Source organism: Zalophus californianus, chromosome 9, assembly GCF_009762305.2.
Source record: "Zalophus californianus isolate mZalCal1 chromosome 9, mZalCal1.pri.v2, whole genome shotgun sequence".
NCBI classification, from domain to species: domain Eukaryota; kingdom Metazoa; phylum Chordata; class Mammalia; order Carnivora; family Otariidae; genus Zalophus; species Zalophus californianus.
Genome location: NC_045603.1, coordinates 103,976,600 through 103,988,733, shown reverse-complemented (window position 1 = coordinate 103,988,733; position 12,134 = coordinate 103,976,600). Strand labels below are relative to the sequence as shown.

The 12,134-nt window shown below is 52.7% G+C and overlaps 1 protein-coding gene across 1 annotated transcript in view; it reads left to right on the top strand.

The window, feature by feature from the left end:
* Window positions 1–12,134, top strand: part of CACNA2D4 (calcium voltage-gated channel auxiliary subunit alpha2delta 4) — a 132,419-nt gene that overhangs the window by 109,013 nt on the left and 11,272 nt on the right. Inside the window, exons 27-29 of the mRNA XM_027594228.1 lie at window positions 5,844–5,905; window positions 7,103–7,147; window positions 7,354–7,416. Of these exons, the coding sequence (XP_027450029.1) occupies window positions 5,844–5,905; window positions 7,103–7,147; window positions 7,354–7,416 (170 nt within the window). The remainder of the gene's footprint in view (window positions 1–5,843; window positions 5,906–7,102; window positions 7,148–7,353; window positions 7,417–12,134) is intronic.

The following is a 12,134-nucleotide window of genomic DNA, read 5'->3' as shown; positions in this document are numbered from 1 at the left end:
ATCCTTGTGATTCTTACAGCAGAAAATGTATAGTAGCTTTCTGTGATGTGGTTTATCTTCTTTCATATACTATGAGCTGTTCCGGAAGACGGACTGTGCCTCTCCCACGCCCCAGTGCCTTCTTGTCAGCTGAACAAGGGATACAAGGGAAGAGCCCAAGCCTAGGTATCAGAGGACCCAGAGTCTAGACTCTGTTGCTCATTAACTAGCTATTAGTTAGTTAATGAACCTGACAGCCCTGGGCCGTGGTTTCCTGCTCTGTAGAATGAGGAGTTAGAATGATTGAGATCTTTAGTCTCCCTTCTGTTACTGGCACTCCATGACCTTGAGCATTTGCTGGCAACCCGGCCTGTAGGTATAAAAAATGGGCCACTCCTAGCCTCGCAGCTCTTGATCAGTTAAACAGTCTCTGGGCTGAGAAAGGGGAAGGACAAAGGAGATATGAGAGCGAGGGGGTAAAATGTGGAGGTGCTGACCCCTGGGAACACGGCTCCCGACAGGGATCACTTCCCTCTGTGTGTGTGTGTGTGTGTGTGTGTGTGTGTGTGTGTGTGTGCGCGCGCACAGCCGTTTTGCTTTGCCGTCTGTGATGACAAAGCAGCACTGAGGTGACAGCCAGGACTCAGAGCAAAAGAGGTACATCTTGATAAGCCGTCTGCTGCCTGTGGCCTTATTGAGGCTCTTTGTTAGGTTGTCTGACGGCCAAGAAGATCGTAAAGAAAAGCTGCTTTGGAGGAAAGCACGCGATCATTGTGGAGAGGCAGAGCTCTTTGTGCAGAGGCAGAGATCATTGTGCAGAGGCAGAGATCTTTGTGCAGAGGCAGAGATCATTGTGGAGAGGCAGAGATCATTGTGCAGAGTCAGAGATCTTTGTGCAGAGGCAGAGATCATTGTGCAGAGGCAGAGATCTTTGTGCAGAGGCAGAGATCATTGTGCAGAGGCAGAGATCTTTGTGCAGAGGCAGAGATCATTGTGCAGAGGCAGAGATCATTGTGCAGAGGCAGAGATCTTTGTGCAGAGGCAGGGGAGCGAGAAGGGCAAGAGGAAGCCCAGGGGAGGAAGAAGGACAGGCCCGGCTACGGGCAGGAGGAAGGGGATGTCATTTTTCCGCCTCTATCAAATTGTAGTAGGACCTGGGGGACAAAGGTCAGGCTCTGAAACAAGGACCAATCATGCCCAGATGAGAGGGGGAGGTCTTTTAATAACCCACAGGGGGAGCAGCCCAGAAAGGCCAGGTGCCTCAGATTCCCTCCACCCCTTTGCTTGGATTTCTCTGCACCAAGAGGTCTGAGCCTGTCTGCAAGCACAGTACCATGAGGTATTGTCTCCTGCACACAGCAGGCTGATAGGAGGTACTGCGAGGGAGGCTGGCCAGCCTGGTGCTCCCCTGACATGGGGGACCAATGAGGTTCTGACAATGGCTGACCACCTGAGCAAGCAGAACAGGACCCAACGGTCACCCTGGCAGGTCTCCCAGGAGAGAAGAAGGCTGGGCTCCCTCAGTGTCTGGGGTGGAAAAACGCAGTTTGGGTTGTAAGGCAGGAGTTGAACAGGACTTGAAATGATGAAAGCCATTAGGTAGAACAGACAGTTAGTTGCTGAGCAGGCTCCCATGCCCCTCCCTCCCTCCCCCATTCTGTCCTCCCCACCCCCCTCCCACCACAACCACCGTCAGGATCTAGTGCTTCCTGCCCTGAGGAAGTTCTCTTTGTCTCACCTGAAGTCCCCATCCCTTAGCGGGTTCCCTCCTAGGCCTTCAAAAGAATCAGAGCACAGCTCCATCTCTAGGGTCCCAAGTCCGAATCTGTAAGAGGGCGAGGCTCCAGACGGGAGGAAGGAGTTCAGCACAGTGCTGAACCCTAAAGGTAAGGGATGAGACTGAGAGATCTTATAGAATTCATTTCCCCATCAAGTGGCTGGCTCTGTGGAATTCACAAATATTTACTTATTTCATTCAAAAAATATTTTTGGAGCTGCACAATATGTTAGATACGATGCTAGGTGCTGGGGATCAGAACTCACTCCCCCTTGCCTACTATTAGCCCCCATGCCACTAAGGTGAGACAGGCAATAAGTGAGGACAAAATAAATAAATCATGTTCCTGAGAAATTAAAAAGTGATGAAATGAGAATGAAAGGTGAAGAGGTGGGCTGCTCTATCTGGAGAGGTCAGGGAAAAATCCTCCGTAGGAGGTGATGTTTGGGCTGAGATCCGATGATGAGAAGGAGCCAGCCATGTAAAATTCTAAGGGAGGAGCATCCCAGGGCGGAAGGACAGCTGATGCAAAAGCCCTAGGTGGGAATGAGACTAGCATGTTTGAGGGAGAAGATGATTCAGGTTGAAATCAGAGAGAACGGCAGGGCCGGCTCCTTATGGGGTTTTGAGGCTATATTACAGAGGAGTTTAGATTTTGCTCCAAGAGCAGTGGAAAGGCATTGGAAGGTTTTAAGTGAGGGAGTGATGTGATTTGATCTTCAGAAAGATCACTGTCATGGCTCTTGGAGAACGGATCACAGAGGGGCTGCACATCACAGAAGATCCAGCACATTAATCCAAGTGAGAGATGCTGGTTTGGCCCAGGGTGGAGCAGACAGACTTACTGTGTTTTGGAATAAGGTCTGCAGAACTTGGATGGGATAAGGGAAAATGATTACAATTAAGTGGAATATGCCCCAAATGGGGAAGTCTCAATGAGGGTCACATTTTGGGGAGGAAAAGCCCAAGCTCGGTTTTGAACATGTGAAGTTTGAAATGCTCTTGGTGACTCAGATATGGAGATGTAGTAAGCAGTTGGAATGTCCTCAGTTCTGCGAAGGATCCCAGATACGAAGGACCCAGAGCTTGTCTTAGAGGAGCTTATGCACCAGCTGTGGGACCGAACCTAGGGGGAGACAGTCTGCTTTGTTCCCCTCCCATTTCTACACAAGAGTCTCAAAAAACCTGTTTCCTTTCTTTTTTTTTTTTTTTCAAAAACCTGTTTCCTTAGGGGAAAACAAGCCCCCACTCTCTCAAGACTCTGTGATAGAATCATAGAATTTCTTCTAGCTCGGGAATGTCATGATTCTATGCACCTTGGCTCTGAGCAAGCAGGTAGAGAGGCAGAGTCTCCCTCTAGGAATAGGCTGAAAGCTCTTTGACCAAGGAAGCCAAGGACAGGGGTAAATAAGCTTTCCTAAATCCCAAAGATTTGATCATTCTAAGCATTAGTGTGATGGCTCTCTGACAATTTTTAGAAGGTTCCTCTTCTTTCACTCAGCCTTTTTCTACAGGTGAAAGAAATTGTCTCAAATGAATATCAAGGGTGGTCTTAAAAGGAAGAATAAGAGGGAGAGACTGAGGAGTCCCCTGCAGGGATGGAGGGAACCGTGAGCGGGTGGAGGATATGTGACAACCAGCACTGCGCCCTCCAGCACAAGCCTTGTGTGTGGATTATGTGCTGTCTGTGTGTCTTTTGTTTCTGTCATGACCAAGAAATCCATGTACCTGTGCCCTTCCCACCCACTCCTTTCAGCCTGCAGACCTTGAAGCAACAAAGGAGTGTGCAGGGAACTCAAATGTTCCCACATTATAAGACCTGCTCAAGAAAGCTAGCCATACTTTCAGCCACAGAACTGTCATGAGACTCCCTGGGTGGGGGGGAGAAGGGGCCTCTCAGGGCCCCGGTTCTATCATCTGTAACCGCATGAGTTCTAGAATTGCATTATCCAACATGGTGACCACCAGCCACATGTAGCTGTTTAAATTTAAAATTAATTAAAATTAAATAAAATTCTAAAATTCAGGTCCTCAGTCATAACAGCCACATTTCAAGGGCTCAATAGCCACACGTGACTAGTGGCTACTGTATGAGACAGTGCAGAGCTAGAACAGCCCCATCGTTTCGGAAAGTTCAATCAGACAGCATTGCTTTACAATAGTGGTTCCCAAACTATGGTTCCTGGACCAGTAGCATCAACACCATTTGGGAGTACTTTAGAAATGCGAATTCTCAGGCCCCACCCCAGACATGCTAAATAAGAGACTCTGGGGATGGGGACAAACCTTCCAGATAATTCTTTTTTTTTTTTAAGATTTTATTTATTTATTGGAGAGAGAGAGAGCGCACAAGCAACGGGAAGGGGCAGAGGGAAAGGGAGAAGCAGGCTTCCCTCTGAGCAGGGAGCCTGATGCGGGGCTCAATCCCAGGACCCTGGGATCATGACCTGAGCCGAAGGCAGACACTTAACCAACTGAGCCACCCAGGCGCCCCATTCCGGATGATTCTAACACATGCCAAGTTTGAGAACCAAAGCTCTAGTGTAGAATAATATTCTCTCCCACTGTCCATTTGAGCCTCCACAATCTTTTACCCATTCAGCCTTCCTGGGGCAAGTATAATCATGACTCATTTTATAACCAAAGAAACAAATTCAAAGATCACAGCTCTGTCTAACCCAGGGCCAGAACTCTGGCCCCTTGACCCTTCCTTGGTCTCATTTTTTTTCATCAAACTTGTCTAGGATCATTCCTAGATCATTGAAAAAAAACAAAAGGCTACAATTCTATATCTCTGTGCCGGAACTCCAGTCCATTTAGAAGAGCCAGCTGCTGAGTTTTGGGAAGTGAGAATGATCGTGATGGAAAATCTCTCCACTGAGTGGCCACCGGGATGATTAGAATGTGTCATGAATGTGGCAGAGCAGTGGGGAACCCAGCTCCACTCCCACTGTATGGACGAGGGAGCCGCGGCCCAGATGGGAGACTGCTCACTCTTATCCACCAGCTCCTTCCTGGCCGCTGCAACCCAAGTCAGGCCTGCAGAACAGAGAGGTTAAGAGCCTTAGAGACAGACTCCGGCTGCGTCCTGGTTCCATCTTTCGGGGCCGGGTGACTGAGGCAAGCCGGTAATCTCTGCAAGCCTCCATTTCCTCCTCTGTGAAGCCCCAATAAGAATAGAACTGCTCTGCTGTGTGGATGAAATAAGCCCATGGATGTGAAGGTGCCTGGTACTCAAAATTTTCGATGTTATTATACCAGACAGTAGGAAGTCGACCTAGTTTTTCTATTCTTTTTTTCAATATAACCTGCCTTTGCTTTGTGTTCTCTGAGCTCAGAGTTCTCTTAGCACGTGAGCTCCAGCTTGCGTCCTCCAAGCCTATTTGGGAACCAAAGAGGCATGGGTAGCCCCTTGTAAGTGGCGTCACCAAAGGGTAGTTTTTGCCAATTGGTAGCATCTCTGGTTTTCTGGAACCTACCTGCAAACCTGGGTAAAGCTGATCACAACTTTCAGCAAGGAAAGAGACTTCTTACCAAGTGGGGGAGACCCCGAGCAGGGATTAGGTACAAGAGAGGCTGTTGTGTCAGGCTTGAGATCTAGAAAGCCCTGTGAGGGGCCCTGAATTCCAGTCTCAGCCCACCACTTTTGGTCCCGAGACCTTAACAGATGGCTCAGTCTCTCTACCTCTGTCTTTCCATCCTTGGGAAAAAGGACAATGACGTGCCCAGTCCACCTGCCTTGAGTTTCCAAAGATCAGAGGATGAGTGCCATCTTATTGTTCTCTAGAACCTGGGCCTCATCTTTCTCTGGAGGTATTTTCTAGTATTATCTGCTGTGAAGACACAGAAGCCACCAGTCTGTCTGCATTTCTCCCCCTCCCCCACTCCCCCAGGAGCCTCGGCTCGGCTCTCACAGGCTGCCATCTGACCCAGCTGACCGGTGCTACCTCTCCCCTCGGTTCCTGCTGATGCACCTCTTCTCTCTAACCTCAATCTACTTTCTTCTCTCGTTGTCTCTTCCTTTCCACCACCCCCTCCCCAAAAACACACCCATGGTCTTGGCCACCCTCTTCCCACTTCCTTGTAGCGGTGGGCGTCCAAATGAGGCTGGAGTTCCTGCAACGCACATTCTGGGCAGCGACCCGGCAGGTGGGTGTGATGGTGCCAGATCAGGGTCAGGGGACCGGTCTGACAGGTCCGCAGTGAGGAGGGCTGTCTCCTCCGGCTGCCCCACTGCCTCTCGGCCCCCTTCGGGGCCCTAGCTCAGCTCTCCCGGATCCCTTCCTTCTCTGCCTATCTCAGCTCCCCATACCTCTGCCTGTGGCCTCATCTCTGCTCCTGGCCTGCCTCACCAGGGGCTCTCCTCCGCTCAGCCCCGGGAACGGGCAGGACTTGGTATTCCCACCCGCCCTGCCCCACCGGGCAGAGTAGGAGAGTGGGCCCTGGGTCCCTCTAGCCAGGACCCAAGCCTGGACTGCTGTCCATCCACAGGGCTTCCCACCCAACCCGTTCCTTCCCCGCCTCTGCTCTCTGCTCCCCAGAGCCCTCTGCGCTCCCCGGGTCTCTTCGCTGTCCCCCTCAAGCTCCTCCACCAGAATCTGCCCCTCTGGTCCATGGCCCCATCTGCTTTTTGCTGCCTCCTCACTTTGAGCAGGTTTGGGAAACCACAGCATAAAGATGGAGGGGATGGGCTGGGAAGGGGCACCGGCCCCTTAACCTAGGGTCACCCTCCCCACCATATAGGATCACAAAGTACGGGAGCCTCTGAAGCCACCCCAGAAGGCTTCAGGTGCCATGCGGCTGACCGCCAACCCTCACACATGGGCTGCTGGGGCCGCGGCTCCCTCGGGTATGGCCAAACCCCTGTACGGGGGCTGCTGACAGCCGGGGGGCCTGCTTCTCGGCACCCTGAGCCACAGACACACAGCTTCACACATGCATACACAGCACACGTCTGTACCGTACACACGCACATACACCAAGCACACATACACCCAGCACATAAGACACACACCGCACTCACACCACACGTACCATACACACCGCACTCACACCACACGTACCATACACCCAGCACGTATGACACACACCACACTCACACACACGTACCATACACCCAGCACGTACGACACACATCGCACTCACACCACACGTACCATACACCCAGCACACACAGTGTACGCGCACGCACACACGTCAGTATGCCATAAACACACATCCACCATTCCCCACACCACACGAATGTAACACACACACAACACAGGCATGCTCACACACTGCATGTCCCCCGCGTCAACACACATGTATGCAGAGGCACACACCATGCACAGTTTCTCTTTCTTCCAGTGCAGCACTGTGGACGGACCCTGCCCGGAGAGCTGCCAGGACAGTGTAAGTTCTCCCCCAGGGGGAAGGGCGGGGGAGTGGGAATCATGGGCCCCTCAACCACATCCTCCTAACGGGCCAGCTCCCCTACTTCCCCTGCCGTGCTGGGCCACAGAAGGTGCCTTCGCACTAGACATGGAGGGCTCCCCACACGCCAGGCCAGGACCAGCAGTCAGAGCCTGGCCATGACCTCCTTCCTGGTTTCTCCCCAGGAGCTGGACTGCTTCGTCATCGACAACAACGGGTTCATCCTGATCTCGGAGAGGTCCCAGGAGGTAAGGTGTCGGGAAGCGGAAGGAGAGGGGAGTCAGGTCATCCCGCAGCCAGGCCAGTCAAGGAAAGGGCTAATGGTGGTTACTAATGGCAGCTTAGGGCACCAGGAAGTAATGGTGGCTTAGGACAGATTAGAGTGAACAGTCTGAAGAAGCAGAGTCTTCTTGAAACCAAGTCAGTGTAGGGAGATCACAAACTGCAGACATTTTCCACTCAGATGGTCAGAGAAAAGGTTACTTCTTTATTTTGTCTCTACCTAATCCGACCTCATCCCACGGTTGGTAGGGAAACTGTCCACATGACGAGGAGAGGCTCAGCCAGGCTACACCGCAGGGCCCCGCGGGGTCTGTGCTCTAGACATGCCGCTGACCGGCCTGGCCATAGGAAGCCTCCTCCCAGAGCACAAACACCCTCAGACTCATCGTCCCACACCCCCCCCCCCCATCACATTCCCGCCTCCTTAGTCCATTCGGGCCGCCCACTGGGTGGCTCATCCACAGAGCAGGGTGCCAGTGTGGTTGGGTGAGGGCCCTCTTCCGGGCCACAGACTCCTCGTTGCGTCCTCATGTGGTGCAAGAGGCAAGGGAGCTCTCGGGGGTCTCGATGATACGGACACTGATCCGGTCCCTAAGGGCCTCGCCCTCGTGATCTTATCACCTCGCAAAGACCCCGCCTTCTACCTTCACCTTGGGGTTAGGTTTCAACATGTGAATTTGGGGGGACACATTCAGACCATAGCAGCCTCCCCTTCTATCTTCATGGGGCCCAGAAGCGCCAAGCCCTTCCCACTTTGAGCTCCCTTGCTCTCTAGACCTCCCTTGAGGAAAATTCTATTCTAACCCACGGAGCCTGACCCTCAGTTTGTTGGGGGGACACAAAGGAATGGAGGCAATCCTCTTCCGTCTGTTAGCCTGGCTGCACACAGAGACTTGCCCCGGGCACCTGGGCGTCTCCCTGGCTCCGCACGCGCTCAGAAAGGCAGAAGAGAAAGTATAATCCTAATTTTGTATTTGCTCAGCCCCAAACTGGGCCCCCAAATTAATGCCTTATTTAGCCAAGACTCAAACTAAAAAAGAAGGCTGTTCAAACCTGAACCGAACTCCAATATATTCCCCTAAAGTACTTCCTTGAAACAAGCCAGAAGCACTAAAATGGCCTCCAGCCTGAGCCTCGAGGGAAGGGATATGGTATCCGCCCCAGTGCGAGCCTTGAGCTAATTGGATATGTATTTGCCGGAGGAGCTCCACGGTCTGTGCCTCAGTTTCCTCCTCTCTGAAATAAGGCGACTGCACTACATGATTTCTCAGCTCCTCCTCGACCCGAGATCCCCAGGGCTGGGGTGTTGGCAGAGCCACAGGACGAGGTCATGTCTCCACACTGGCCACAGCCGGCACTCTGGCCTCTCCAGAGCAGGGCTTAGGGTCCAAAGAAGCCAGGGGGATGGGGCAGGAACTGGGGCAGGAACCAGGAAGGAGATGTGGGAAAAAGAGCAACTGAGGAAGAGACACGAGTGGGTGACGGAATCTGATTCCCTGAGGAGAGCCTTACTCGGCAGCGCTCGGGAAGAGAAAGGTGGTTTCACCCGGGGAGTCGGGGGTGGGCTGGCCATCCTGTCGTCTCTGCACTGCTCATCATTCACTGCAGTCCCTGGATGGCTCTGCCTTTCCTCTCCGTCCCTCTCATGCCACCTTTGGCCGTGCCACTCTCCCCTGGACAGAGCACCAGTGCATTTCGGCATGTGGCCATTGCTTGGGGGGGATATGGGTGATGACAAAGGCCAGCGCCACCAGCGGCTGGGATAAGGCCGCCGGACGATCTGATGCTGCCCATCATGCCTGGGCTGACCCCTGCTGCCCTGGGGAGCCGAGACCGCCCTGTCTTCAGGAGCCTGGGCTGTTGGCTTTCCTGGGCCAGAGTTTCAGAGAGAGTGTGGAAGGCTGGCAGCTGCAGAGGAGACAGCCACGCCGGGCTCCCGTGCTCCAGGGCCAGCGCCAGCAGACGTTTCCTGGAAAGGGCCAGAGAGTGGGGATTTAGGCCTCACAACCCCCTGCTCTGCTACGGTAGCGCAGAAGCAGCTATAGACCGCATGTGAACGATGGGCGTGACTTTATCCCCGTAAAACTTAATTATGGACGCTGAAATTGGAATTTTATATCATTTCTACATGTCATAAAATATTAATTTTTTTTATTTTTTTTGTCCAACCATTTGAAAATACAAAAACATTCTTAGCTCAAGGGCTGACATAAAGAGGTAGTGAGCCAGATTTGGCCCATCGACCATCATTTGCTGACCCTGCTCAAGAGGCAGCCAAGACGTCCTTGCAGGGAGGGAGGCCAGGAAAGAAACCAACCCAGCACAGGAAAAGCGGGCAGGGCCATCTTAATGACAGACAACCCCCAAGGGGCTCTTTGCATAACCCATTGGGCCCCTTGGGTCCTGTTCTACCCAGATCACGTTTGCTCACGTCTTCACAAATCATAATATCACTGGGTACAACTTTGGTAACGGTTATTTTAGAGACTTCTATTTTATAAAGTATATGTTTACTTAGCTTATTTACCCCTATTTTCTCAGCTATTATAACATTGTGTGTAGTTTTAAAAGCCATCCTTTGTAGAATGAAGCAGGGTATAAACGAAATGAAATTTAATCTTCTTAATAGAGTTGGGACTTTCCAGAAGCTCCCCCAGAGCCCCAAGCTCCCACTGTGCTTGGTTACCCTGGCTTCTGACACCACATTGCTTCCCCTCCTCCCCCACCACTTCGAGGCCCCAGGAAGGACACCCCCCAACACACAACCACCACCATCATCTCATTTTATCCTGGAGTTAAAATTGAGCGGCAAGGTGAGGTTAGTAACCTGAAAACTAACAGCTACAGAAAAGCCAGACTTTGAGCTTAGAAATACAAGTGAAAAGCATTGATGGTGAGGGGACAAAGGTTCTAGAAAAGACTCGTGGTGAGGGAAACCAAGCTAGGGGAGCATAGGTTTTGATGGAATTGGAGAATTTGTGGGGCAGGGAGAATGGCCTTCTCTGGAGGGTGAGGCAGGCTGCAAGTCCCAGTCTCCTGGGTAGTCACTCTCCTGCCCAGCCCCTCCTCCAGGCCACTCTCTTACTGCTGGGGCAGAGTTCATTCACTTTGCTGCACTTGGCTGCATCTTCTGGAATGAGGAACGATGCCTTTAGGACCCTGAACGCCAAGGCCCGGCATCCCGACCCCTGGATGAAACTCCAAGGCTGGTGCCAGGGCTCTGGGAGCAGTATCTTGACAGGGTCCCTCTTTCCTCACCCTGGACAAGTCTGACCCGGCCACCTGAGCTGTGTCTGAGAGGGCACCAAGGGAGTGATACCCAGGCCAGAGACGCCAGTGGTGCAGCAGCACCTGGACGATGCCCGGTACTCAGCGACACTTAGAGGCTGTGTCTGGCAGTGGCAGGGGCCGGACTAGAAGGCGAGTGGAAGTCCCATGGTGGAAAGCCAGGGGCTGATGCTATAGATCATCAGTCTGTTCATCCAGTTTGGCTTTTTGCTTTAACTCATTCATTCAGCAACTCTGTAACAGTTATCTATTTGCTGTGTAACAATCTATCCCAACCTGTAGTGGCTTAAAGCCACCTGCCTGACTGTCCACAGTTCCCGGGTATGGCTTCGCGGGCTGATTCTGGCTCAGGGTCTGTCCTAAGGCTGAAAGTGAGGTGTCAGCCAGGGCTGCAGTCATGCCAAGGCTTGATTAGAGAAGGGTCAGCGTCCAAGCTCACTGGCATGGTCGGTTCCCACGTGGGCCTCTCCGTAGGGCAGCTCACAACGTGGCAGCTTGCTTCATCAGAGTGAGCAAGCCAAGAAGAGCCAGAGACAGAGAGTGACAACAAGATGGAAGTCACCATCTTTTGGAACCTAATTTCAGACGTGACATCCCATCACTTTTACTGTATTTTACTCATGAGAAGCGAGTTACTAGGTCCAGCCTACCCAGAGGCTGGGGCCATTGTGAGTCGTTTCAGAATCACCCTACCAAAAGCCCCTCCTCCTCCCCAAACACACCCGAGTGCTGGCCCCCCTCCAACTCATGCATTGCTCCCTGCCTCCCTCTCATCCCTTAGCCTCAAAGTGGGGGTGGGGGGGGGCCTGGCAACAGCAGTAACAGCTGGGAGCTTGATAGAAATGAGAGTTCTTGGGCCCTACCCAGACTGAGGGGATCGGAAACTCTGGGATGGGGCCTGCCAACTGCGCTGTGACAAGCCCTCTGATGATTCTGGTGTGTGACGAACTCGAGGCTTTCGTGTCTGCTGCTCTTGATCTGGATGCACTTTCCCAGCTGGGCTAGTGTGCCAGAAAGTCCAGGCTACTCTTTGTCCTTGCCGAGGTCCGTCCAGGGGCCTGGGGGGAGAAGACTGTCCCTGTTCCAGATGCAGAGATTCTTCCCCAAGTCCTCCCCAGCCCTTCCTCACTGAGGCCCTCCTGCCCAGCAAACAGGGTGAGTGCAGAAGCCCCAGGGCACCATCTGCGGTCTGCCAGAGGGAGGGCCGGCTTGGATCTCTCCTGGCCCTGGTGGTGTTCCAGGCCTACTGATTAGACACTTCGTCCCCCTGGGCCTCTCTTCCAGCTCAGGGCTCATTCTTATAATAAAGAACTACAGATGACAGGGTTACAGCCCTCTACTGGGGCCTAGAAAGAGAAGCAGACAGCTGGGGCCAAGAGAGTGACAACAGCTCTGT